At 44.5% G+C, this 27,230-nt stretch overlaps 1 protein-coding gene across 1 annotated transcript in view; it reads right to left on the bottom strand.

Moving 5' to 3' along the window:
• slc22a31 (solute carrier family 22 member 31) overlaps positions 1 to 24,173 on the bottom strand; it is a 69,805-nt gene extending 45,632 nt beyond the window's left edge. The window contains exon 1 of the mRNA XM_078544461.1: positions 23,685 to 24,173. Coding sequence (XP_078400587.1) covers positions 23,685 to 24,077 — 393 coding nt within the window. The 5' untranslated portion in view covers positions 24,078 to 24,173. The remainder of the gene's footprint in view (positions 1 to 23,684) is intronic.
• Between the last annotated feature and the right edge of the window lie 3,057 nt (positions 24,174 to 27,230).

The raw sequence follows: 27,230 nt of genomic DNA, 5'->3' as shown, positions 1-27,230 counted from the left end.
GAGTCTCTGGCTTGGCATCACAGTCGCTGCATTTCAATATCAACACATAGGAATGTGAAGTTTTGGAATGTAGGCAACCGTTAAGGAGACACAGGTGTTGCATATATGGCATCACATCAATGAAGGGCTGTCACATGCTTCCCAGAATTGACATTTGTAATGAGTCAAAGGGCATCAAGTCATTAATCATGAGCAACCTTTTGTTAATTAGTATGCCAGATCTGAGATTGGGACATTGAGCTAGGTCAGGTCGCGCATGTCATTCAAACCTTCTCCAACCACTGTAGGACTCAGATGTTAAATCTCAGGGATGGATCTTGGTCACCTGATGTGCCTGTTAGCACCTCAGATACAAGGCTGCATCAACGACAAGGCTTGTAAGGCAGAAACCACTATAGATTATTACGGTTGTTATTGGTTCAAGAATATGAGCTTCATTATCTTCACCCATTATTCATTAATCTATTCAATCTTTCATTTCAGAGAGAAGGATAAAACAATTATGGATCCAGGGCTCAATGCTGCCTTTGAGGGTTCTGATACAATGGAGAAGGAAGAGGTGATGCTAAGCTTTAGAAGGAGGCCCCACCTGGAGGTCCAGCATGCAGGGGAGCCACAGTAAGAACCTGAGGTTCAGGAGGATAGACCCAGACCACGGAGGTAGGGACATAAGATGTAGGAGCAGAAGTAGGCCATTCGGACCATCGGATCTGCTTCACCATTCAATGAGATCATGGCTGATCTGTTAATCCTCAACTCCACTTTCCTGCCTTGTCCCCATAACCCTGGATTCCCTTATTGATTAAAAATCTGTAATTGATTATACATAATGACCCTGCCTCTACAGCCATCTGCAGTAAAGAATTCCACAGATTCACTACCCTCAGAGAAGAAATTCCTCCTCATCTCTGTTTTAAATGGGCATCCCCTCACTCTGAGATTATGCCCTCTGGTCCTAGACTCTCCCACAAAGGGAAACAACATTTCAGCATCTACCCTGTCAAGCCCCCTAAGAATCTTAGATGTTTCAGTAAGGTCGTCTCTCATTCTTCTAAACTCCAATGAGCACAGGCCCAACCTTCTCAATTTCTCATAAGAAAATCCCTCCATACCCAGGATCAACCAAGTGAACCTTCTCTGGACTGCCTCCAATGCCAGTATATCTTTCCTTAGATAAGGGGATTAAAATTGTTCACAGTATTCTAGGTATTCTATTTTTATACTCCATTCCTTTTGAAATAAAGGTCAACATTTCATTTGTCTTCCCTATTACCTGTAGAACTTGTATGTTAGCTTTCATGCACAAGGACTCCCAAATCCCTCTGTGCTGCAGCCTTCTGTAGTTTTTCTCCGTTTAAATAGTATTCAGCTGCTCTATTCTTCCAGCCAAAGTGCATAATCTCACATTTTCCCACATTATATTCCATCTGTCAAGTTTTTACCCACTCACTTAACCTGTCTATATCCCTCTGCAGGCTCTTTGTGTCATCCTCACCACTTACTTTCCCAACTATTTTTGTGTCATCCGCAAACTTGACGATAGTACATTCACTTCCCTCATCCAAATCATTAATATATATTGTAAATAATTGTGGCTCCAGCACTGATCCCTGTGGCACTTCACTAGTTACAGATTGCCATCCTGAAAATGCCCCCCTTATCCCAACTCTGTCTTCTATTACAAAAAAAAAACCTGGAAAAACTCAGCAGGTCCGGCAGCATCTGTGGAGAGGAGCACAGTTAACGTTTCGAGTCCGCATGACTCTTCAACAGAACTAAGGAAAAATAGAAAAGGGGTGAAATATAAGCTGGTTTAAGGGTGGGGGGGGGGGGGGGGGTTGGGACAAGAAGAGCTGGATAGAGGGCCAGTGATAGGTGGAGATAACCAAAAGATGTCACAAGGACAAAGAGGTGTTGAAGGTGGTGATATTATCTAAGGGAATGTGCTAATTAAGGGTAGAAAGCAGGACAAGCAAGGTACAGATAGCCCTGGTGCGGGTGGGGTGGGGTGAAGGAATCGAAAAAGGCTAAAAGGTAGAGATAAAACAATGGATGGAAATACATTTAAAAATAATGGAAGTAGGTGGGAAAAGAAAAACCTATATAAATTATTGGAAAAAACAAAAAGGAGGGGGAAAAAATCAGAAAGGGGGTGGGGATGGAGGAGAGAGTTCATGATCTAAAATTGTTGAACTCAATATTCAGTCCGGAAGGCTGTAAAGTGCCGAGTTGGAAGATGAGGTGCTGTTCCTCCAGTTTGCGTTGAGCTTCACTGGAACAATGCAGCAAGCCAAGGACGGACATGTGGGCATGAGAGCAGGGTGGAGTGTTGAAATGGCAAGCGACAGGGAGGTCTGGGTAATGCTTGCGGACAGACCGAAGGTGTTCTGCAAAGCAGTCACCCAGTCTGCATTTGGTCTCTCCAATGTAGAGGAAACCACATTGGGAGCAACGAATGCAGTCTGGATTCTTACCTTCTCTTGATCTTTTCATTGAGAACGGTCGGTGTGACATTAGTCGTCTCAATTTCTCTGCTCCTCTCACCCATTCTAACCTGTCTCTTTCTGAACTTGCTGCAATCCGTTCTCTCAGGTCCAACCATGACATTGTCATCAAACCCGCTGACAAGGGTGGTGCTGTTGTTGTCTGGCGCACTGACCTCTACCTCGCAGAGGCTGAGCGTCAACTCGCAGACACTTCCTCCTATATCTCCCTGGATCATGACCCCACTACTGAACATCAAGCCATTGTTTCCAGGACTGTTACTGACCTCATCTCCTCTGGAGACCTTCCTTCCACAGCTTCCAGCCTAATAGTCGCCCAACCTCGGACGGCCCGCTTCTAACTCCTACCCAAAATCCACAAACAGGACTGTCCCGGCAGACCGATCGTGTCAGCCTGTTCCTGCCCCATGGAACTAATTTCTCGCTATTTTGACTCCATTCTCTCTCCCCTTGTCCAGTCCCTTCCCACATACATCCGTGATTCCTCTGACACCCTACACCATATCAACAATTTCCAGTTCCACGGCCCCAACCGCCTCCTCTTCACCATGGACGTCCAATCCCTCTACACCTCCATCCCCCACCGGGATGGTCTGATGGCTCTCCGCTTCTTCCTCGAACAGAGGCCCGAACAATCCCCATCCACCACTACTTTCCTCTGTCTGGCTGAACTTGTTCTCACGCTAAACAATTTCTCCTTAAACTCCTCTCACTTCCTCTAAATAAAAGGTGTGGCTATGGGTACCCGCATGGGCCCCAGCTATGCCTGTCTCTTTATGGGATATGTGGAACATTCCTTGTTCCAGTCCTACTCCGGCCCCCTCTCACAACTCTTTCTTCGGTACATCGATGATTACTTCGGTGCTGCTTCATGCTCTCGTCTGGACCTGGAAAATTTTATTAATTTTGCTTCCAATTTCCACCCCTCAATTTTCACATGGTCTATCTCTGACACTTCCCTTCCTTGACCTCACTGTCTCAATTTCTGGTGATAGACTGTCCACCAATATCCAATACAAGCCTACCGACTCCCACAGCTACCTCGACTACAGCTCCTCACACCCCGCTTCCTGTAAGGACTCCATCCCATTCTCTCAGTTCCTTCACCTCCATCACATCTGTTCTGATGATGCCACTTTCAAAAACAGTTCCTCTGACATGTCCTCCTTCTTCCTTAACCGAGGTTTTCCACCCACGGTGGTTGACAGGGCCCTCAACCGTGTCCGGCCCATATCCCGCGCATCTGCCCTCACGCCTTCTTCTCCCTCCCAGACACATGATAGGGTCCCCCTTGTCCTCACTTATCACCCCACCAGCCTCCGCATTCAAAGGATCATCCTCCGCCATTTCCGCCAACTCCAGCATGATGCCACCACCAATCACATCTTCCCTTCACCAGCCCGACGGTGTTCCGCAGGGATTGTTCCCTCCGGGACACCCTGGTCCACTCCTCCATCACCCCCTACACCTCAACCCCCTCCCACGGCACCTTCCCATGCAACCGCAGAAGGTGCAACACTTACCCCATTACTTCCCCCCTCCTCACCGTCCAAGGGCCCAAACACTCCTTTCAAGTGAAGAAGCATTTCACTTGCACTTCCCTCAATTTAGTCCACTGCATTCGCTGCTCCCAATGCGGTCTCCTCTACATCTGTCCGCAAGCATGACCCAGACCTCCATGTCGCTTGCCATTTCAACACTCCACCCTGCTCTCATGCCCACATGTCCGTCCTTGGCCTGCTGCATTGTTCCAGTGAATCTCAACGCAAACTGGAGGAACAGCACCTCATCTTCCGACTCGGCACTTTACAGCCTTCCGGACTGAATATTGAGTTCAACAATTTTAGATCATTAACTCTCTCCTCCATCCCTATCCCCTTTCTGATTTTCCCCCCTCATTTTTTTTCCCAATAATTTATATAGGCTTTTCTTTTCCCACCTATTTCCATTATTTTTAAATGTACTTCCATCCATTGTTTTATCTCTACCTTTTAGCCTTTCTCGATTCCTTCACCCCACCCCACCCGGGCTATCTGTACCTTGCTTGTCCTGCTTTCTGCCCTTAATTAGCACATTCCTTTAGATAATATCACTACCTTCAACACCTCTTTGTCCTTTTGTCTATGACATCTTTTGGTTATCTCCACCTATCACTGGCCCTCTATCCAGCTCTTCTTGTCCCAACCCCGCCTTAAACCAGCTTATATTTCACCCCTTTTCTATTTTTCCTTAGTTCTGTTGAAGAGTCACGCAGACTCAAAACGTTAACTGTGCTCCTCTCCACAGATGCTGCCGGACCTGCTGAGTTTGTCCAGGTATTTTTGTTTTTGTTTTCGATTTCCAGCATCCGCAGTTTTTTGCTTTTATCTGTCTTCTATTAGTTAGCCAATCCTCTATCCATGTTAATATACTACCCCCAATACCATGGGCTCTTATCTTATGTACGGTACCTTATCAAACGCCTTTTGGAAATCCAAATATATTACATCTACTGGTTCCCCTAATCCTATCCTGCTTGTTACCTCCTCAAAGAATTGTAATAAGTTTGTTAGCCATGATTCCCCTTCATGAAGCCATGCTGACTCTGCTTAACTAGATTATGTATTTCTAAATGTTCTGCTGTTACATCCTTTATAATAGGCTCCAACATTTTCCCAATTAGAGAGATGTTAAGCTAACTGGGCTATAGTTACCTGTTTTTTGTCTCCCTCTCTTTTTGAATAAGGGTGTTACATTGGCTGTTCTCCAATTCTCTGGGACTTTTCCAGAATCTAAGGATTCTTGGAAGATTACTACCAGTGCATCCACTATCTCTGTAGCTACTTCCTTTAATATCCTAGGATGCAACCCATCAGGTCCAATGGACTTCTTGGCCTTTAACTTCATTAGTTTCGCTAGTACCTTTTCTCCAGTGAGTTATTGTATTTATTTTCTCCCCCCCACTTTTGCTCCTTGATTATTTAGTATTTTTGGAATGCTACTAGTATCTTCTACCGTGAAGACTTAAGCAAAGTATTTATTCAACTCCTCGGCCATTTCCTGGTTCCCCATTATTATTTCCCCAGCCTCTTTTTCTAAGGGGCCTATGTTCACTTTGGCCTCTCTCTTCCTTTTTGTATATTCAAAGAAGCTCTTACTATCCATTTTTATATTACTTGCTAGTTTGCCCTCAAAGCTTATTTTCTCCCTCTATTATTTTTTTGGTCATTTTTTGTTGGTTTTTAAAACTTTCCCAATCCTCTGGCTTACCACTAATCTTTGCCACATTGTATGTTTTTTCTTTAAATTTGATACTGTCCTTAACTTCGTTGGTTAACCATGGTTGGTTGATCCCCTTTCTTGAATCCTTCTTCCTCACTGGGATCCATCTTTGTTGAGAATCATGAACTATTTCCTTAAATGTCTGCCATTGTTCATCAACTGTGTTTTCTGCTAAAATCCTATCCCATTCCACCCTCATTCCTTGTAATTACCCTTATTTAAGTTTAGCACAGTTGTTTCTGACCCAAGTTTCTCACTCTCAAACTGAATGTTAAACTCTACCATATTATGGTCACTGTTTCCTAGGGGATCCTTTACTCTGAGATCATTTATTAAACCTGCTTCATTACACATTACCAGATCCAAAATAACCTGATCCCTGGTTGGATTCACAACTTTTGTTCTAAGAAACTGTCCCGAATACACAATGAATTCTTGCTTGTGTCTACCTCTGCCAATTTGATTTTCCCCAATCTACATGAAGATTAAAGTCACCCAAGATTAATGTACTGCCTTTTTTACATGCCCTCATTATCTCCTGATTTATTCTCTATCCTACAGTATAGCTACTGTCAGGAGGCCTATAGGCTACTCCCACCAGTGTCTTCTTCCCCTTGCTATTTCTTACCTCCATCCATATGGATTCTACATCTTCCAATCCAAGATCCTTTCTTGCTATCGTACTTATTTCATCTCATACTAACAAAGCTACCCCACCCCCCTTTCCTTCCTGTCCTTTCGAAAAGTCACATTCCCCTGAATATTTAGTTGATGGCTTTGATCTCCTTGTAACCAGGTCTCCCTAATGGCTAGAAGACCCATTAACCTCTATTTGTGCCGTTAATTCATTTATTTTGGTCCAAATACTACGTGCATTTAAGTAAAAGGCCTTTAATTTTGCCTTTTTTAACATTTTATCCCCCTTTGACCCTATTTACTGCTTTTGTTTTTAATGTTTGTATACACTGTCCCTTCCTGTCACTCTGGGTATTATTACCTAAATAGCTGCCCTGCAAGGCTGCCAAATCCTTTTGCTTTGTAAGCCTATGTGTCCCCTTTCCAGAACTTTCCACCCCCTCCACACCCCCATTTAGTTTAAAGCCCTCTCTACAGCCCTAGTTATTTGGTTCACCAGGACACTGGTCCCAGCACTGTCCAAGTGAAGCCCACACCGGCACACCGGAACAGCTCCCTTCTACTCCAGTACTGGTGCCAGTGCCTCATGAACTGAAACCCATTCCTCCCACACCAATCTCTGAGCCATGCATTTAATTCTTTGACTTTATTTACCCTATGCCAGTTTGCCCATGGCTCAGGTAGCAATCCCGAGATTATTACCTTGGAGGTTCTGCTTTTTAATTTAGCTCCTAACTGTTCAAATTCTTTCAGCAGAACCTCCTTTCTAGTCCTATCAATGTTGTTGGTACCAACATGGACGACAACAACTGGATCGCTCCCCTCCTACTCCAAGTTCCTCTGTAGCCTCGAGATGTCCTGAACCCTGGCACCAGGCAGGCAACACAGCCTTCGGGTCTCACGCTCACAGCTGCAGAGAACAGTATCTATCCCCCTAATTATACTGTCCCCTACCACGTCTACATTCCTATTTCCTCACCCCACTGAGTGGCTCCCTATACCACGGTGCCGTGGTCAGGTCGTTCATCCTCCCTGCAGTCCCCACTCTCATCCACACAGTTTGCAAGAACCTTGTAACTATTGGACAGTTGCAGGGGCAGGGGCTCCTTGAATGCTCCCCCTGGGTCCCCACACCTGCTTCACCTGCAGTCACACCATCCTGTCCCTGATCACAGACCAAATTTGAATTACTTAATCTGAGGGGTGTGACCGCCTCCTGGAACAAAGTGTCCAGGTAATTTACCCCCTCCCTGACGTGGCGCAATGTCTGCAGCTTGGACTCCAGCTCCTTAACTCAGATCTGAAGTTCCTCGATCTGCAAACATTTGGTACAGATGCGTTCGCTCTGGATCACCTTGGTGTCCAGCAGCTCCCACAATGCTGCAGCAACAACACATCACCCGTCCTGCCATCGCTATCATATTTTATTCTATTAATTAATTACTCTAGTATCCCCACTCTTTACACTTTATTATATATATATATTTTTTTATACACACCAGTATTGATCTTGTACTTAACAAGCTATCTTTAAGAGGAAAAAAGACTACAGATCTAAACATAAAGACCTTACTTTTAGTTTAAAGGCTAGAAATACTCACCAATCAGCTGCTCTCCACGGTCTTTTTCTCTCACGCTCTTTAATAGCCTTACATTCTTCTCTCACTCTCTCACCTGTAAATGACCACGCTGTTTCTCTCATGCTCTCTCACTGTAAAGTGGCTGGGGTATACCGAAGATGACTCTCCTAATTACAAGCGAGAGACAGACAATGCTGTGCATGTCTGCGCTTGGGATATCTGCTTTATTCTTCATGAAGACCCAACACCCTGTGGAATGGGAGGCTATCCCCTACCAGTGGCTTTGAAAGTGACTGCCACGCTCAATTTCTTTGCTTGCGGGTCATTCCAGTAATGCACAGGTGACCTATGTGGAATCTCTCAGTATACAACACAGGTGCATCAAGGAGGTCACAGACACCCTCTACAGCAAGGGACATCACTGTGTGAGGTTTGCACTCGATGAAGATAGCCAGGTTGCGAGATTCAATGGCTTTGCAGCTATCTCAGGCTTCCCAAGAGTGCACAGTGCAATCAACAGTGCCTGTGTGGCTTTGAGGGCTCCATGGCAGCAGCCCCTAAAATTTATCAACCGTAAAGGCTTTCATTCCATCAATGTTCAACTTGCGTCCGATCATCGGAAGCACATAATGCACATGTGCCAGGTATCCTGGAAGTTCCCATGACTCATACACCCCAGGTCAATCCCTGGTGCCTCAGATATTCGAAGGGCCTAAGCATCCATGGTTGGCTGCTTGTGGATAATATGTACCCACTGAGACGCTGGCTCATGACGCCAGTGCGTCGGAGAAAAGGTACAATGCAGCTCACAGCTCCACACGGTCCCTAATTAAGCAGACATTGGAAGATGCACTTCCGATGTTAGGGTTGCTCATGTGGTGCACTGCGGTACATTCCCATTGCTGTGTGTTGCGCCCTTTACAAGCTAGCGCTGCAAAGAGGGGATCCCTTGCCAAAGGGTGAAATGGAGGAGGATGAGAGCTCCTCGTTGGATGAAGAGTAGGTGGCCCAGGAACCTGAAGAGGGTGATGAGGGTCAGCTTTCATGGGACGATGCCATCGAGGAAGCAAGACATGAAAGACAGGCCCGTGCCACTTTAATTGCTATCAGATTCCAGGAGGAGTAAAGGGCAAGGGGAGATGGCCACAGTTCACCTGGCCCTGAATGCCATTCCATCGCATCGAAAGGGATGTCCAGCCAACCAGTCACATCGAGAGCAAGTTCAGCATTCACACTTGCACCTTCTAGGCCATGATCTCGAGGAGGTTAGCGGTACACCCTGTATGTGCTTGCTCTGGGAAGCGAGTTAATACAAGAACACTGCGGAAATGTACTTGATGCAGTCGTTGCCACATTAAATGAGAAACTACAGCAGCCAGTGAGATGGTGACATGGTTGGGGATATCCTCCTCCTGTCCAGGTCTTGTCCTTTGGCACTAACACTGAAGAGACACAGCTACCACTAATCCCCTAAGGCTGCTGAGCTACCCTCAAACAAATGGTGTTTTGTTGGGAAGGGTTACAAACGCATTAATCACACACGTCCAATAAAGATCTTAACACATCTCCCTGACATCACACAAGGGTGCGGAATGTAGCTTCAGTGAGGTTGACATCACATGAATGTGAATCTCACAGAAGGAGACTATCACAGTGGGAGGATGGCTAAACCTTGAAATAAGAAAATTCAAATGTACATAATCACAACGCTTTCAGTTGACCAAGCCATTTACATAAATATCAAATTTATTAACAGAAATGCTATATTTTTACAGTGGTTTCACACCTGTGACCCAAAAGTCAGATCAATATTTCTCAACTTTCCTAATCTTACCAACATGCCTCCGTGCCGCCCCGACATCTGCAGCAGAGGTGGTGGCAGCCTGTTAACTGCTATGTCCTGATGTCTCTAATGACCTTGGTAGACGCCCTCTAGTAGCCCGAGGCCTGATAAAGGTTTCCTGCTCAGAGGAAAATGCACCCTCCTTGGCTTGAGCAACTGGAGTGGATAGGGTCACAGGCAAGGGAGAATCTGAGTGGCTGGATACCCTTGGAGTGTGCTGAGTGGAAGCCCCTGGGGTGTCTGGCTGATGCTCATCCTCCAGAGGACCCCTCCCTGACTCCTTGAGGAGATGGGGCACCTGGAGGGAGGTCAAGGTGTCTTGCCCCCCTCTCGCTTAAACATGATGGTGCCCACCAGTGTGTGTGGCCATGGACACCATGGGTGAGCACAAATCTGGAGGATGGGCATCAGCTAGACACCCCAGGGGCCTCCATTCAAAACATTCCAAGGGTGTCCAGCCATTCCAAATCCCCTCTGCCTGGACCAAGGTCTCCATGGTGGTTGCCAATTTTCCCCATGCTGATCTCAAGATGCTCACATGTCGAAGTCACAACATCATACAGAATGTGAATGGACTCCTCCATCCTTCGCTCTAGTCTGCTGATTGACATGCTGAATCTCTGCCTGATGTTCCGCCACCTGTTGTTGCATCTCCAGCACCGAGTTGGTAGCCGTTCACAGGGACTCATAATCTGACTCAGGCTCAGCCAGTGGCTCATCATCAGAAGCCCTCAAGAGTGCCAGAGACCTGGGCTGTCCCTGCCTCTGAATGCTGTGGGGACATGTCAGTGAGGTGCTTTCCAGTAGGTGAGCCCGAGCCTAATATAGAGGTATGCCCCACCGAGGTGTGCGTCTCTGGGCTGGTGGAGGGTCCTGGTGAGCGCAGTGATGGTTCTTCCTCATCCGACATGGTCTGGGGGCTGGGGCTTATGTTGGTCAGCTTTGTGGACCTCGATCTGCTGGTGCCTACAAAAGAAAGAGAAGAGAATTTTAGTTCATGAGTAGGCAGTTTACAAGTTTGCATATCACTCACTGCGAATGTCAGGATATGGTGAACTCATGGCGGTGTGATCCGTACTAGTTTACTAGGACAATCCGATCTCCCCTTTCCCACAGGAATAATCCCTTTCCTCCTCAGCGAGCTCTGCAGCATCCTCCTCGAATTGCGTGACAGCAACTATGTTGGCCATCCCTCCCCTGCTCTGGGATCTTTCCTGTCTGAGAGTAAATTTGCCCTGGATGAAGACAAAAAGACATGTGGTGAGAAGGGATGGAGCAGAGGTTGGGAAACATGCATGTCCCGTGTGTGATGAGCCCTCCTCAGGAGGGGCGGAGGACAAGTGTGAGCAGCATGATAGATGGAGATGGTGGTGACGTGAAAGTTTCATGAGAAAGCAGGGTTATGTGACCCCCACTAATGTTTGGGAGAGATCCCTGAAGAGAGAGTAGCCCTTTGAATACATGATGCCATGATGAGTATTTAATATTGGGGGAGTTGAATGACTTACCCTGGTGGAGTGAGCGAGATTATTCATCCTCTTCCTGCACTGGATGGCATTGTGGATATGACAGCCAGCCACACTGACATCCTCTGCGATGGTCTCCCAGGCCGGAGAGGCAAGGCTAGTGTGCTTTCCGGAGCCATCCCTGGGGTAAAGCACAACCCCATGCTCACGCACTCCTCGTATCAATGCCTTGAAGGCATCAGGGCAGAAGCAGCAGCCTTCTTGTGGTTTGCTTTCTTCTTTGAGGTAGCCAGACATCTCGACCCATCTCTTGTAAGCAAGTGGGCTGGAGAGAGCGAGGTGTGCGCGCTCGGGTGGCATTTAAATATGACACCTGGACCTTTGACCCCATCAAGTAACGGTGGGGTGGACAGATCAGCTCCCAACCCGCCAGGTGATTTGGAGAGATGCTTGCCTGTGCATAATTAGTGAGCTTCCAAGCTCCGAATAGGGCATAATTTCCCGCCTTTCCAAACAGCGGGAAACATGCCGCAGAACTCTCCCACCACTGCATTAGTTTCAAAAAAACCTAAAATTCTGCCTCAGTAATTAAAGATCTTGAATATCTTGCTTGCATGATAAACATATTGAAGGCCCTCATAACAGCAGAGTTAAGCCATACATAACTCAAGAACATAAGAATTGGGAGAAATAGGCCATTCTGCCCCTCGAGCCTGCTCCACCATTTGATAAGGTCATGGCTGATCTGATTATGGCCTCAACTGCACTTTCCTGTCTGCTCCCCTTACCCCTTGACACCCTTGTTAATCGAAAAACTATTTAACTCAGCCTTGAACATATTCAATGACCTAATCTACATTAGTTTTGGGGGAATAGAATTCTACAGACTAATGAGCCTTAGAAAAAAATTCTCATCTGTCTTGATTAGAGACCTCTAATTTTTAAACTGTATCCCTTAGTTCTAAATTCCACCTACCGCCCCCGCCAAGGGCAAACATCCTCTCTGCGTTCACCCTGTCAATTCCCCTCAGGATCCTATCCGCTTCAACAAGATCACCTCTCATTCTTCTAAACTCCAATGGGTAAAGGCCCAAGATAACCCTTTCAGCCCAGGAATTAGTAGAGTGCACCTTCTTTGAACTGCTTCTGATGCAAGAAAGAAGACCAAAGCTGTACACAGTACTCCAGATGCAGTCCTAAGGCCTTCTACAGCTGTAGCAACACTTCCTTACTTTTATACTCAATTCCCTTTGCAATAAACACCAACATTCCATTTGCCTTCCTAATTACTTACTGCACCTGCATGCTAACTTTTTGTGATTCACATACCAAGACACCCAGATCCCTTTGTACTGTAGAGGTCCGAAATCTCTCTCCACTAAAATGAGATACTGCTTTTCTATTCTATTCTTCCTGCCAAAGTGAAGAAGTTCACATTTTTCCACATTATACTCCATCTTCCAAACTTTTGCCCACTCAACCTATCCAAATCCCTTTGTAGATTATGTCCTCTTGACTTGCCTACCTTTGTGCCATCAGCAAATTTAAGTACCATACATTCAGTCCCTTTATCAAAGTCATTGATATAGATTGGAAATAGTTGAGGCCGCAGCACTGATCCTTGTGGCACTCCATTCATCACATCTTGCCAACCTAAAAAACACCCACTTATCCATATTATCTGCTTACTGTTGGCTAAACAATCCTCTATCCATGCTAATATGCTACCCCCATGAGCTTTTATTTTATGTAGTAACCTTTAAACATGAAAAAAAGCTAATCTTTGAACACATGGTACAATAACCTAAAAGTGAGATGGATTGTGCTGTAGTTTATAATAACAGGAAACAAATATAGCCTCAGTTGGTAAACCTATATGAGGAGACAAATCAGGTGATGTGCTCTGACTGCCAGCATATGCAAAACAGATGAGTCACTGGTAGTCAAACATGCTTTAGTTAAAATCCTGATGCCTTTTAAAAGTGGTGCAATACAGGTCAGTTTTACTATTCCGCATTTTTTTGTCATTTAGTGTATAGCTCAATGAGGTTTAAAAATATATGGTGCTGCTCATACATTCTGTCATTAACTTTGGAAAAACATAACTAAGAACATTTCATCATACAGAATCAGGACTTGAAGCTTCTTAAAATTTTTAAATGTTAATAGTAGAATTTATTAATACCCATTGGCATTTGTTTAACCACTTAAACAGTGTTCTAAAAGCACATGAATTGTGCCAGCATCTTAAAAGCAAATTTAATGAAGCTACACAGAGGACATATTGTTAAAGAGTTTTGCAGAATTGAAATCAGTGAAAAATATCTGGCCACTGCCTCAGAGGGTAAGTTAGCTCTTTGACTTAATTCCATTTGAAAATTACTTGCCTAGATCACATTTTTTTTTAAAAAGCAGGGTGGTTCAACATATTTTAGACTTTTCTATATACTAAACTAGTATCGGTACCCATGCCCCTGCCCCACCACTCATGACCAGCCTACCATGAAGGGAAATTGAATTCAAGGACCAAAATCACAGAATTAACTTCAGAATAAGAAAGGAGGCTATTTGGTTAGTTATGCCTCGGCTAATGCGAGCTGTTCATCTAGAGCTATTAAGTCCAACCCCAGGTCCCTGCCTTTACTCCATAGCCTCCTTTCCCAACTTTCTTTCTGATATGGAGAGGTCATGTCTGACCAATTTGATTGAATTTTTCGAAGAGGTGACCAGGTGTACAGATGAGAGCAATGCATTTGACGTAGTCTACTTGAACTTTAGCAAAGCCTTTGATAAGGTTTCGCATAGGAGACTGATAACGAAGGTAAGAGCCTATGGGATCCAAGGCAATTTGGGTCCAGAATTGGCTGAGTGGCAGGAAGCAGAGGGTGATGGTCAAAGGTGTTTTTGTGACTGGATGCCTGTGTCCAGTGGGGTTCCACAGGGATCAGTGTTGGGTCCCTTGCTGTTTGTGGTATATACAAACAATTTAGGCTTGAACGTAGGAGGGTTGATCAGTAAGTTCGCGGATGACACAAAAATTGGTGGGGTGGTTTATCGTGAGGACGATAGCCTTAGATTACAGGAGGATATAGACGGGCTGATCAATGCCAAATGGAATTTAATCCGGATAAGATGCACTTGGGTAGGACAAACAAGACACGGGAAATACACGATGAATGGTAGGATCCTGGGAAGTACCGAGGATCAGAGGGACCTTGGTGTGCATGTCCACCGGGGGTCCCTTAAGGACAGGTAGATAAGATGGTTAAGAAGGCATATGGGATACTTGCCTTTATTAGCCGAGGCATAGAATATAAGAACTGGGAGGTTATGCTGGAACTGTATAAAATGTGGTTAGGCCACAGCTAAAGTAATGCATGCAGTTCTGGAATCTGCATTATAGGAAGGATGTGATTGCACTAGGAACTGCGCAGAGGAGATTTACCAGGATGTTGCCTGGGCTGGAGAGTTTTAGTTATGAGGAGAGATTGGATAGAATGGGGTTATTTTCCCTGGAGCAGAGGAGATTGAGGGGAGACATGATTGAGGTGTATAAAATTATGAGGGGCATAGATAGGGTAAATAGGAAGGAACTTTTCCCCTTGGTGGAGGGATCAATAACCAGGGGGGATAGATTTAAGGTAAGGGGCAGGAGGTTTAGAGGGGATGTGAGGAAGATTTTTTTCACCCAGAGGGTGGTGGGAATCTGGAAGTCACTGCTTGAAAGGGTGGTAGAGGCAGAAACCCTCATAACATTTAAGAAGTATTTGGATGTGCACTTGCGATGCCATGGCATACAAGGCTATGGGCCTAGTGCTGGAAAATGGGATTAGAATAGTAGGTACTTGTTTGACCGGCACAGACTCGATGGGCCAAAGGGCCTTTTTCTGTGCTGTAGACCTCTATGACTTTATAAATTGGATTTCTCAACAGCCAGTTATCATAGATGATAAGAAAAAATAATTCTTGTAATTCTTCCAGTCACAGTCCAAAGTCTATGCTGCCAATAGAAACAATGTTGTTACTGACTTCATGAAAAATATCCAAGGCAGAACATAACGAATGTAAACCTGTAATGTACACACTATAGGTAGGTTTCGACTACACAAAAAATCCAGTATTGTGTAATCATACCCAAGAGGTGGACTTGCGCACCCTTAGGACCAAAGCATTTGCAGTTTAGTTAATCTGCAACTTCATACACACATGCTTGGAGAGCCCTTTGTTCCTAACCAGGGAAGATGAAATGCAGAAGCAAAGTAACAGCGTATAAAAGCTGTTCTGAGAATGGGGTGCAACAGCACCCACAATTTCAATTGCATTCAATCAACTACTAGAATTGCATATGGTAGGGTAAGATGGAGATTCTACTCTTCCTCCAAAGACTGAAGTGGAAATCTCCAGTGTATTTTCCCACCATTATCAGCCTTTGATTTTTCTTTTATTAAAAAAACCTCTCCCAGGAGGTTACGTGACTTGGTGGGGGTCAAAAGTTTCCAGTCATGATGTTCCAGTCACCATGAGTCTGGGCTTGATAGGCATACTAGTCTTTTCGGGCCATGTGATTTTGCATGTTTGTATCAAATCTCCTGCCCTCTCAAAAATTCATTTTGTTCTTGTGGTCAACTTACTGACCCCTCAACCTTTCAGTTTGCAGTGCTAGATGATTTTTTTAAGGCAAGAAAACAAACATTTTCCTTAAATTCTTTCATTGGATGAGGGTGTCACTTACAAGGCCAGCATTTGTTGCTCATCCCTAACTGCCCTTGAGGAGGCGGTGGTGTGGCCTTCTTGAACCGCTGCAGCCCATTTTTTTTTTATTGCACAGGATACGGGTATCATTGGCTAGGCCAGCATTTATTGCCCACCACCAATTGCCCTTGAGGTGGTGGTGGTGAACTGCCTTCTTGAACCATGCAGCCCATGTGATGTAGGTAGTGCTGTTAGGCAGGTAGTTCCAGGATTTTGACCCAGCGACAGTGAAGGAACAGCAATATATTTCCAAGTCAGGCTAGTGTGTGGCTTGCAGGGGAACTTGCAGGTGGTGGTGTTCCCATGTCCTTCTAGGTGGCAGAGATCGCAGGTTTAGAAGGTGCTGTTGAAGGAACAGTGATATAATTCCAAGTCAGGATGGTGTGAGAGACTTGGGAAAGAATTTGCAGATAGGCAGTGATGTTTCCATGCGTCTGCTGCCCTTGTCCTTCTGGGTGGTAAAAGTTGGGGGTTTGGAAGGTGCTGTGGAAGGAGACTTTGCAAATTGCCGCACTGCTTCTTGTATATGTTACACATTGCTGCCACTGTGCATTGGTGGTGGAGGAAGTGAATGTTTAAGATGATGGATGGGATGCCGATCAAACGGGCTGCCTTGTCCTGGATGGTATTGAGCCTCTTGAGTATTGTTGGAGCTACACTCATCCAGGCAAGTGGACAGTAAAAAATGACCCATGACCGATCAATTACAATCTCAATTCCATTGTTTTTGACAGTGTCATTCCCATTTTCCAGATACACTGTTCCAATCACACCAATCTTTCTTCTACATATCTTACAGCTCTCAAGACAACTTCTTGCAAAAGTCACAAATGACATTTTCTCCTCACTCTTACCAATATTTGCTACAATTAAGCAAAACATTTTCCTCCAAAGCATCTCTATCATCAGCTCCACGGGGCTGTCTTTGCATGATTTCATTCCTACCTAAATGAGCACATACAATGCATTTCTAGGAATGAATTTTCATCTCTTCCCTTGCAACCACTTTCAGAAATAAAGAACCTCCCCTTCTTTACCTAGAGGTTATCCCTTAGCAATATCATATGCAGACGTGTTCAGTTTTCACAGGCATGCAGGTGAACTATACTGCTCTATCATTTCTATCAACCCTTGAATTCCCATATACAGCTTATCCAACATCAAGTCTTGGATGAGTCACAACTTTGTCCAACTCAAAACTGAGACAGCCAAAGCGCTGTTCTGGCCCTCACCATAAATTCCTTGCCCCATTGGCAATTCTCAGGCTAAAAAGTTCATTTCTGAGTTCGATACCCTGTTTGACTCAGAGCTGAGATTTAAATCCCAATCCCTATCCATTACCAAAACAGCTTACTTACGTTTCAGTAACATATCGATCACCTCCAGACTTAACCCCAACACCCCAATTTACGGGTGCCTCATCCTCCAAATTGTTGGTAATCTGTTTGCACATATCCTATCCACATCAAACTGCACTAGCCTCTAGCATCCATGACTCCCAGCCTCAGCAAATTAGCTTCCCATTTTCACAGCAAATTAAATCCTCACCCATCTTTTCAAATCCCTTCATTGCCACAACCCAGCCTATTTCTGCAGCATCCCCTAACACTATATACCCTCTAGTAAATAATCTGTCCTTATCACTCAGGCCACTTGTGCATTCACTCCTCCACCATTGGCAGCAGAGGTTTCTACTGCCCTTTTCCAACAAACTGTCCACCCCCTTAGACTTCTTTGCCTTTCTCTCCACCTCTCTTAAATCTAATTAATTTCCCCCATCCTAGTCAGAGACTGTTCCTTTATACCTATGTGTAATATCTTGGGATGTTTCCTTATATCAAAGATGCTATACAAGTGTAGGTTGTTGATGGCGAGAAGTTGCAATTCTGGGTGAGTTGGGCCTGTACAACCTGGACAGGTTGTACTTCAACAGCGCCAAGACCAATAATGTGGCAAGGAGGTTTGCTAGAGCTTTTGGAGAACTTAAACTAACTTAACTGATCTTCCGAGTTACCTCCTCATAAAATTCAATGAGGCTAGCTGCTTTGAATGGGGGATGGGAAGTTGAGTGTAACTTCAGAAGGGAGAGATGAAAATGGAAAGCCGAAAATTAGTAAGCGATTATGGAAGACAGAGGAAACAAAGGCTAGAAAATAGATGATAAATAAGTCAGTGATTAATGGCATATTCTTCAATGCAAGGAATCTAGTGAATAAGGCAGATGAGCTGAGGGCACAGGTATACCCCTGGAAATATATCATAGCTGTAAGGAACACATCTTTTTATTTCTGTCGGACTATGGATTAAAATTACAATGGCTGCAGGTTGAAAGACATGTCCACTGGAACAGGATGAGAGATATATACAATGTTGCAGTCCTGGAGCAGAGTGTGCCATGAAAGACAGGATGGTGCCAGAAAGGAATCCTGGACCAAGAGAGCTGCCTGGCAACACCGTTTTAATTGGCTCCTGACCAGGTGACCAGGTTTTGTGTGAGATCAGTGCAGCAGAACAGCTTCTAGCCTGAACAGAAAAATACCTAAAACCTCTCTCTCCTGTGTGTGGAAGATTCCAGTAATTCCACAATAATAGTTAGCTGGCTTTTTCTCCTCATATCTCTATAACCTGCTCTCTCTGAAAAACCCTGTCAAGAGGCAAAGGGAAAAATCACGTTAGAGGCATTGAAAGACAAGTGCTCAACCAGTGAACAAAATACTGAAAGTGCTGGTAGACCACCTCAGCGTCAATAAGAACTGAAAGGAATTTGGAAGACATCTATCAAAATCAACCCATCGAATCCTGTACTCCAGATTGGTGCAATTGAACTGTTTTATCCCACCCTTAAAATCAATGTTTTTGCGTGTCTTATGTGTCTTGAATGTGTGTATAGGGATTTAAGAAGGGTTAGAGTTTAGGTTATACAGTTAGAAACTAGCAGTTCATATTTCTTTCTTTTGCCACTGATTAACGACAACTTGTTCAATAAACAGTTACTTACTTATTAAGTTTACAAACCTGGTGCTCGTATTCTGTTAACCTAAATTAAACAATTAGATGGGTTGATCAAACTTTTTTCACATTTGTCGCGGCTCGGGGTGCAGTAGGGCTTGATATTGCAGCATACTATCCCCAGTGGGTCGTGACATAGCTACTACTGGAACATAGTTTAAAAGAGGGGCAGGAATGGCATTCCTGGTCACAGTTTTCAGATGGGATTACTAAACAAGATTTAAAGAGGGAGTGGGGAGTTGCAATATTAGATAAAGAGAGGAGTACGGAGAAAACAGCAGCATGAGGCACACCTTCCAGGGTGCCCCAGAGGCAGGGTCAACCTCTGGTGGCTGTGGTCAAAAGGAAGCAAGTGATCAGCAGTTACAGGGATAATTTTTCTTCATGTTCCTGCTCTCTCAGCTCATTTGCTCCCCGTTCTTGTTGACTCCATACTCCTGCTTTCTATGTGGCATACTTAATATTGCTCCTGCTATCCCACTGCTCCCAGAGTACTTTCTTCATGCTCCTGCTCTCTGCAAGCTTGGGTCATAATTGACGGACTCAGATGGGTGTGCCTGCTTTTCACTGCTAACTGATATAGGTAAGTAAATAAAGACGGAAAATACTGGAAATGCTCAGCAGGCCTGCCAGCATCTGTAGAGAGAACAAAAAGAGTTAATGTTTCATGTCGTGATCTTTCTACAGAACTGGGGAAAATTATAAATGGAACAGCTTTTAATGAGGTGAAATGGGGGAAAGAGTAGAAAAAGAAAGCAAAAGAGAAGGTCTGGGATAGGGTGGAGGGCAAGAAGATGGGAGTCATTGGGCCAGATCTTTCAATCAATAGCAATCCTGCTGACCGCAGAGATTATTGTGTGCTTACCATTTTGCACGCTTTCAGCTGGGACCTCAGTAGACAGTCGGTCGGGTTGGGTGGCGGGGGTAGGTGGTGGTGGGTTGCTTTGCGCTGTTAATCATGCAGTTACACACAGAGATTAAACAGTGCAACAATTCTAGGCCAAGTATTCTAGTTTCCAGACCAAGAAGTGATTACAGTTTGAAATTGTTGACCTAAATGCTGAGTCCAGAAGCCTGTAAATTGCCTAATTGAAAGATGAGCCGCTGTTCATTAACTCTTTGTCCTCTCCATAGATGCTGGCAGACCCGCTGAGTATTTCCAGGGTTTTCTGTCTTTATTTACTTACCTATATCAGTTAGATGAGTGCGCCTGCTTCTCACTGCGGAGTCTGTCAATTATGACTCAAGTTTGCAGAGAGCAGGAACATGGAAAGTACTCTGGGAGCAGTGCTGAGCTTCATTGGATTAAATGCCGGTTTTCTTAAAAGCATTATTGAAACACTCTTCACGTGCATCACTTTCATATTGTTTTCTTACATATTATCATGTAGCTTGGTCCATGATTATTCTTTCTCTCTGCTTGTAGCTACTCCTACCAGATCTGCTGTCATGGTGTGTCACATTAGTTTGTCTTGCATCCTCACACATCCAATGGAACTCATCTGCAAAGTCCATCATCCAACTACGCGTAAGTCGACCCCTCTTTCTGTTGCTCTCCACTTTTCTCTCTAACAGAGATCTCTGTAGCTTTTCATCTCTGATCAAAAGGCCAAAATACTAACATTTTCTTTTCTGGGTGTCACTTTTTAGCATTCTTTTCGCCCTTGCAATTTCAAGCACCTCTCCACTTATGTATTTTAAGCGTGCGTCTTAGTATGCACATTTCAAAGGTCTCTATTTTCTTCCACAGGTCTTTATTTATTATTCCAGGTTTCTGAGGCATAAAGGAAAGTGGATAGAATGTAGCATCTTGAGTTTTATTCCTTGTTAAAGCTCGACTTTTCTTGATAACACATCCTTCATCTTCACAAAATTACTTCTGGCTATCTCTATTCTTCTTCTGACTTTGGCATCACATTTACCATCTTCTATTATCATTTGTCCTAAGTAGACAAACTTATCTATTTGTTCTAGTGTGACACCATCCACTTTCATTTCCCCCAATGTATTCGCTCTGTATTTTTGGTGTTTCAATAATGATTACTAATCCATTTGAAAATGGATCCCTCACCCAAAAATGTTTTGAGAATCACTGATTTAGAAAGCCATAAATTATTTAAGGGCAGTCACCACAGTTTTTTTTTAAGGGTAGGCCACCTCAGACTAATTTGACTGATCTTCCTAGTTAACTCCTCATAAAATTCAATGAGGATAGCTGCTTTGAGTCTACATGAATTTTAGCAAAGGTTTTGACAAGATCCCAAAGGACAAACCGGTCAGAATCCTTGGGATTCAAGGGCAAGTGATAAGTTGGATCCAAAATTGGTTCAGTGACAAGAAGCAAAGGTAAGGATTGACTGGTGCTTTTGGATTGTTTCCACTGAGGTTCTGCACAACTCAGTAGTAGGTCCCTTGCTTTTCATGGTATATAAATCAATGATTTAGACTTAAGAGGAGTATGGGTACAATGAAATAAAGTTTGCATATGATACCATCAACCACACAGCCAATTTTTGTAAGGAGGAGAGGTGGGCTGCAAGATGATATCAATGGACTATTCAGGTGGGCAGAAAACTGGCAAATAGAGTTCAATCTAGATCAGTGTGAGGTAATGAATCCAGGGAGGGCAAACAATGTGAAGGAATGCACAATATGGTAGGATACTGAGAAGTGTAGAGGAACAAAGGGACCTTGGAATCCATGTCCATAGACCCTAACTGTAACAGGGCAAGCACAGTAACTAAGGTATTTAAGGCAGCATATGGTATACTTGGCTTTATTAGCTAAGGTATAGAATATAACAGCAGGGAGGTTATACTAGAACTATATAAAACATTGGTTAGGCCAGACAGCAAACTTTTATCATTATGATAATTGCATTACAGAATGGATATGATTGTCAATAGAGAGGAAATTCACAAGACTTTTGCCAGGAATGGAGATTTTTAGCTATGAGGAAAGATTGATAGGTTGGGATTGTTTCCTTTGAAACAGAGAAACCATGGGAAAATTTAACTGACATGTATAAAATTATGAGGGGCTTAGATTGAGTGGATAGCAAAGGATCTATTTCACTTAGCAAAGAGGTTAGTAACCAGAGGATGGAGATTTAAACTAATTGGCAGAAAGAGGAAGCAGGAATTAAAGAGGATTTTTTTCCAGCTAGAGGATGTTCAGGATCTGAAATTTATTGAAAGTGCAGACTCACTGAAGGACATAGAAAACTATTTTATCAACACCTGGATATGTACTTGAAATGCCATAACTGTTATGGCTACAGACCAAGAGCTGGAAGGTGGGTTAACCTGGATAGACTTCTTTTTGCCAAAAGATATGATGAGCTAAATGGCCTCCTGCACTGTAAATTTTAAAGTTTCTATATATTTAGTGTATACCAATTAAATTTCAGCTGTAAACACAGTTTAATTCAAATGTTCCAATTATTTTGCACATACATCAAGCTACAGGTAACAACTAGGATCTTCATATCCTGCTTCAGGATTTACGCACAAATAAGGCAAGAATTAGAACAGCCCACTCCAAATTTGCAAATCCACAAAATTTAAAAGTTGGACAAATCAGCAAATAAATGCAAATACAAATGATTTGCCTGAGCGAGCGTTTACATGCTAAATTTAAATCTAAGCCTAGCTTTAAGAGTGAAATATTGAGGCAGACAGTATAAATATTTGCGCAACAGGATTAACAGCGTTGTTACACAAAGCTAAATTTTTGATTGACATGCGCAAATTAGTTCGAACCCGGAAAAACGTTCGGCATTTAAAAACCTACACACACACTTATCAGGAGTTTCGCGAAGTGATTATTATGCCAAAAACATCGCAAGATTAGTTTTCCAAAAATGCATTTTTTACAATACAGTATTAGAATATGAAGTTATATTATATATTAGTGGCCAGAGAGTAGTATGCTGAGTGCGACGGGCTAATATTTCAAGCAGCAAAAACTGTGGGGATTATTTTGAGTTTTGCAGCAGTCAGCTAACCTGTTTGATCCATCTTTCATGGCCAAGCTTTTTCTTAAAAATGGAAAACATTCACACAAATGGCATCAAATGAATTACCGCAATCGGACCAGCAACATGCAGGCAAACAGCTGCAATAATCCTGGGCCACGGCTAAAACTCCGCGAAACCAAACTATAAAACTACAACAAATTTCGCACGTTCCCATCGCTAATCAGTTGCTACCAACTCTTTTAAAACACGATGGTGCCACATAAACCTTAAGGATTTCTATGGAAAGGATTTTTAAAAAATAAAATGTGCGTGTCTCGTCCGAGGAACTGGTAAATCATATACAATCAGGCGAGATTTTAAATTCGGTCGAAACCCACCCACCCACTCACAGAGAGTTAAAATCAGGCGCAAGGAGCGCACAAGCAGCAGTGAATTCTTTTGATCAAAAAAAAACTGCGCATGCTGGAAATCCAAAACAAAAACAAAAATACCTGGAAAAAAAACTCAGCAGGTCCGGCAGCATCCGTGGAGAGGAGCAGAGTTAACGTTTCGAGTCCGAATGACCCTTCGTTAACTCCACGGATGCTGCCGGACCTGCTGAGTTTTCCAGTGAATTCTTGGGAGTCCGTTTGAAATGGGCGCGCGGCGGCTCACCTGGCTAACGACATTGTTGCAGAGGCCGCCGCGCGGCTCGAACCGCCAGCCTCGGGTGCACGGGACGGTGCCGTTGGGCAGCGGCTGCCTCGCGCCGGCCGTCAGCGGGTATCGGTAGAGCCGGCAGCGGCTCCAGGCGGCGGGAGCCCGCTCGCCGTCGCCGCTTTCCGGTGGGAGGCTGTAGTTGAGCAGCGGGGAGCCCGACAGGTTTCGGAGGGCGAGGGGCAGGAGCTGCGGGTCAGGCCGGCAGTGGTGGCTCGGAGTCAGGCCAAGGAAGGCGTCGCTGAAGAAGCCGAAAGCCAGCAGCAGGTTGGGGAGGCAGGCAGCGACCGCCAGCCGCTTCTGGTAACGACCGAAACCTCCGAGCTGCGGGATGATGATGTCGTACTCCATCGCCTCCCGCCAGTCGTTCTCTTAACCTGAACTGGTCCTGTAGAAAAGGAGATTCATGTGCTCAGTCGGTGAGTCATCGCTGCTGGCTAATCACCTGCCTTTTAAAAGGCGGCTCAAACGTAATTGTTATTTTAAAAATGATCCATCTGCCGCACGCGCACAGAAAAAATCCTCCCCGCCATCTTCACACTTTTTTTTTCTCCCAGGAATATACTTTATTCATAAAATATCTAAAAGAACATTTCAAAATGGTCATTACAGAAAGTGCAACTTTTCCCCCTAGAGTATGTTGCACTCTGGGGTGCCTCAATACAATTGCATTTGCTATATACATTCAATGACAAGCCTGAGGGGTTCTACACTGTTACCAGTCCCTCCCTGCTATGGCTGAAAGGCGTTAGACAGTAGCCATTCCCCATTGCGCCTTTGCAGTGGCTGTGCCAACCTTTAGTGCATCCCTCAACATGTAGTCTTCGAGCTTTGAATGTGCCAGTCTGTAACATGGTCAAAGGCAACTCTTTGCATTGGAATGCCAACAAGTTTTAGGCAGACCAAAAAGCATCTTTCACTGAGTTGATGATCCTCCAGCTGGAGTGAATATTTACCTCTGTGTGTCCCTGGGAACAGCCTGAAGAGCAGAGTCCTGGGCGTCATGGAGCTACATAGGATGAACCTCGACAAAAACCACTGCATCTTTTCCCAGACCTCCTTTGCAAAGGCACGTTCCAGAAGGATGTGTGTGATGGTCTCATCCACACCGCAGCTGCTTCAAGGACAGCTTGCCGTGATGCAGAAACTTCGGGCGTGCATGAATGATCTGACAGGGAGTACTTTTCTCGCCATCAGCCAAGCTACATCTCAGTGCTTGTTTGAAAGTTCTAACAATGAGGCATTCTGCCAAATTACTTTGACAGTCTGCTCAGGGAAGCATCCAAAAGGATGTACTATTTCCCTTTTCCCGCAGGGCCTCGAGAACATTACGTGATGGACTTGAGGTCAAAGGTGTTTTTCTGCCCACACTTTTCCAAACCTATTGAGGGATAGGCGACACAGCATAGTCCAACTACTTGATGCGTTCCACAGCAATGTGGTCAGACCTATCCTTTGCAACACCGGGAACAGGTAGAACCTCAGCATGTAGTGACACTTGGTGTTTGCGTACTGAGGGTCCACGCATAGCTTGATGCAATTGCACACAAAGGTGGCCATCAGGATAAGGGCGACATTGGGTATGTTCCCCTGCCCCGCACCGCAGAATGACACCAGTTCCCACTGTTATGGTCCTGGCCAGGTCCCCACATTTTTGGTGTGATTTGGTTAGGGACTAGTAACCTTTTCTTTAAAGCAGACAAAGTTTGAGGTCCAAAGTATTTGCTAAGAGAATAAAGGCACAAGGTTCCATGGATTTTGAACAAACAAAATAAACTTTACTATACAAGGCTAGAATGATAAAACAATTTACAATCTTATACTCTAACGTTCAGAATTAACATGAGGGACATGTGAATTAACAGGCAAACTGTGGTTAAACATCCCACCTGCACAATAAATGGCAAATGTGACCAAGACAGATCCCACGGATTTCTCAGCAACCCACCCGGATGTGAGTAAACACAGAGTCAACCAATCTAGTTGAAACTCTATCCCTTTCTTCAGGGATTCCTTTCTTCACCTTTGTAGATCTAACCTCAGCATTCACTTCAAAGGTTGCTCCAAGTTGGACTGCCTCAATGACTGCTCACCTCCCAGGGTTTCAATCTCATCTCCCGAGACTTCGTTCCCCTGGCTTTGAGTCTGCACTCAAGCACCAACTCACAAGCACAACTTCAGCTCTTCAGTCACACCAAGCAGAACACTACTGCTCCAAAGGGTTACTTTTGGCCCAAAGGCCTGCAGCCCACTGTTACCAACCTTCTGCTGCCTTCTCAGAACTCCAGGACCTTTCCTGATGCCTCACTACTTGAAGCATGCCAACAGCAGCACTTTTATTGCTTGCAGCCTCCTTCGTTGCTCCTCTCCCTGTTGGTTCCTACCGGTGGTCTCTTCCTCCCAGTGGCTCCTTCCCTGGTTCTCTCTCTCCCACTCTCTTTCTGGGACCTCTCCCTGGGTCCCCTTTACCTCTCTGGGATCTTTCCCTTGAACTGATCTGGATGATTGATTTAACAGGGCAAGGACCTCGTACTCTATATTTTGATAATATATACACTCATAGCTACTTTCTAAAATTTTAAAACTGGACAATGAGTGAAGCTATGCCTGGCTATGACCCTCGAACAATAAGAGCTATTTGGCAGTATCGCAGCACCTTGCACCTCATTATTTCTGAAGCGACACTAATGACCCTAGTGGGCTGCAGAGGTCTAATTCAATAATTCAAAGGGAATTATACAGAGGCCATCTACATGTCATAAGACAGGCATGGCCCCTGGAGTCTGCTAGTCTGCTAAGACAAAGAGCCCTGCAACCTTTCTTCCAAGATCTCTAACAATCTCAGGAACCCAGACAAATGTACATACACCCTTTGTCAAAGCCAAAGTGGAGAGTTGGGAGTCATGTGACATGACCCCCCCCCCCCCCCCCCCTCCCCTCCTTTGCTCGGAGAACCAGTTATACTGTCTTGCTGTACTGCAAGTCAGTCTGCCATGTACCAAGTAGCAGCACAAAACAAGAGCTCTGTCCAGATATAAATGCCTGGCCCCCATCAACATTATTTCTACTGGGACTTTTGAACTTTAAGACAAATTAATTTCTGCGTCCCTATCTCATTGTGGAAGCCAACTCTACTGGAAAAATGAATTATCCAGCATCAGTTCAGCCTGCCAACCTCCATGAAGGAATTCACCATTGACATTTGATTCTGGACTCTGGACTCACGTGAAACAATAATTCTTTGCTCTGTGGTCTTTGCCTTGTAAATCTTTCTTTCCCTCGTTCATTGTATGAATGCACAGGCGACTACGTAGTGACACTCCTGCGTTCTGAATGTGTGTGAATAAACCAATTCTCTGAGTTTCACCCTATCTCAAATTTGCTGTGGGGTTATTAATAGAAATTGGATTGCACCAAAACTGAGGATTTGGGAAATACGCCACCAGTTTTGAAGAGGGAAATCAAAATCAAAACACCTTTCTGTTTACAGATGCGTGGTAAGCG

Source organism: Cetorhinus maximus, chromosome 6 (assembly GCF_964194155.1).
Source record: "Cetorhinus maximus chromosome 6, sCetMax3.hap1.1, whole genome shotgun sequence".
Taxonomy (NCBI): Eukaryota; Metazoa; Chordata; class Chondrichthyes; order Lamniformes; family Cetorhinidae; genus Cetorhinus; species Cetorhinus maximus.
This window is presented reverse-complemented; position numbering and strand designations above follow the sequence as displayed.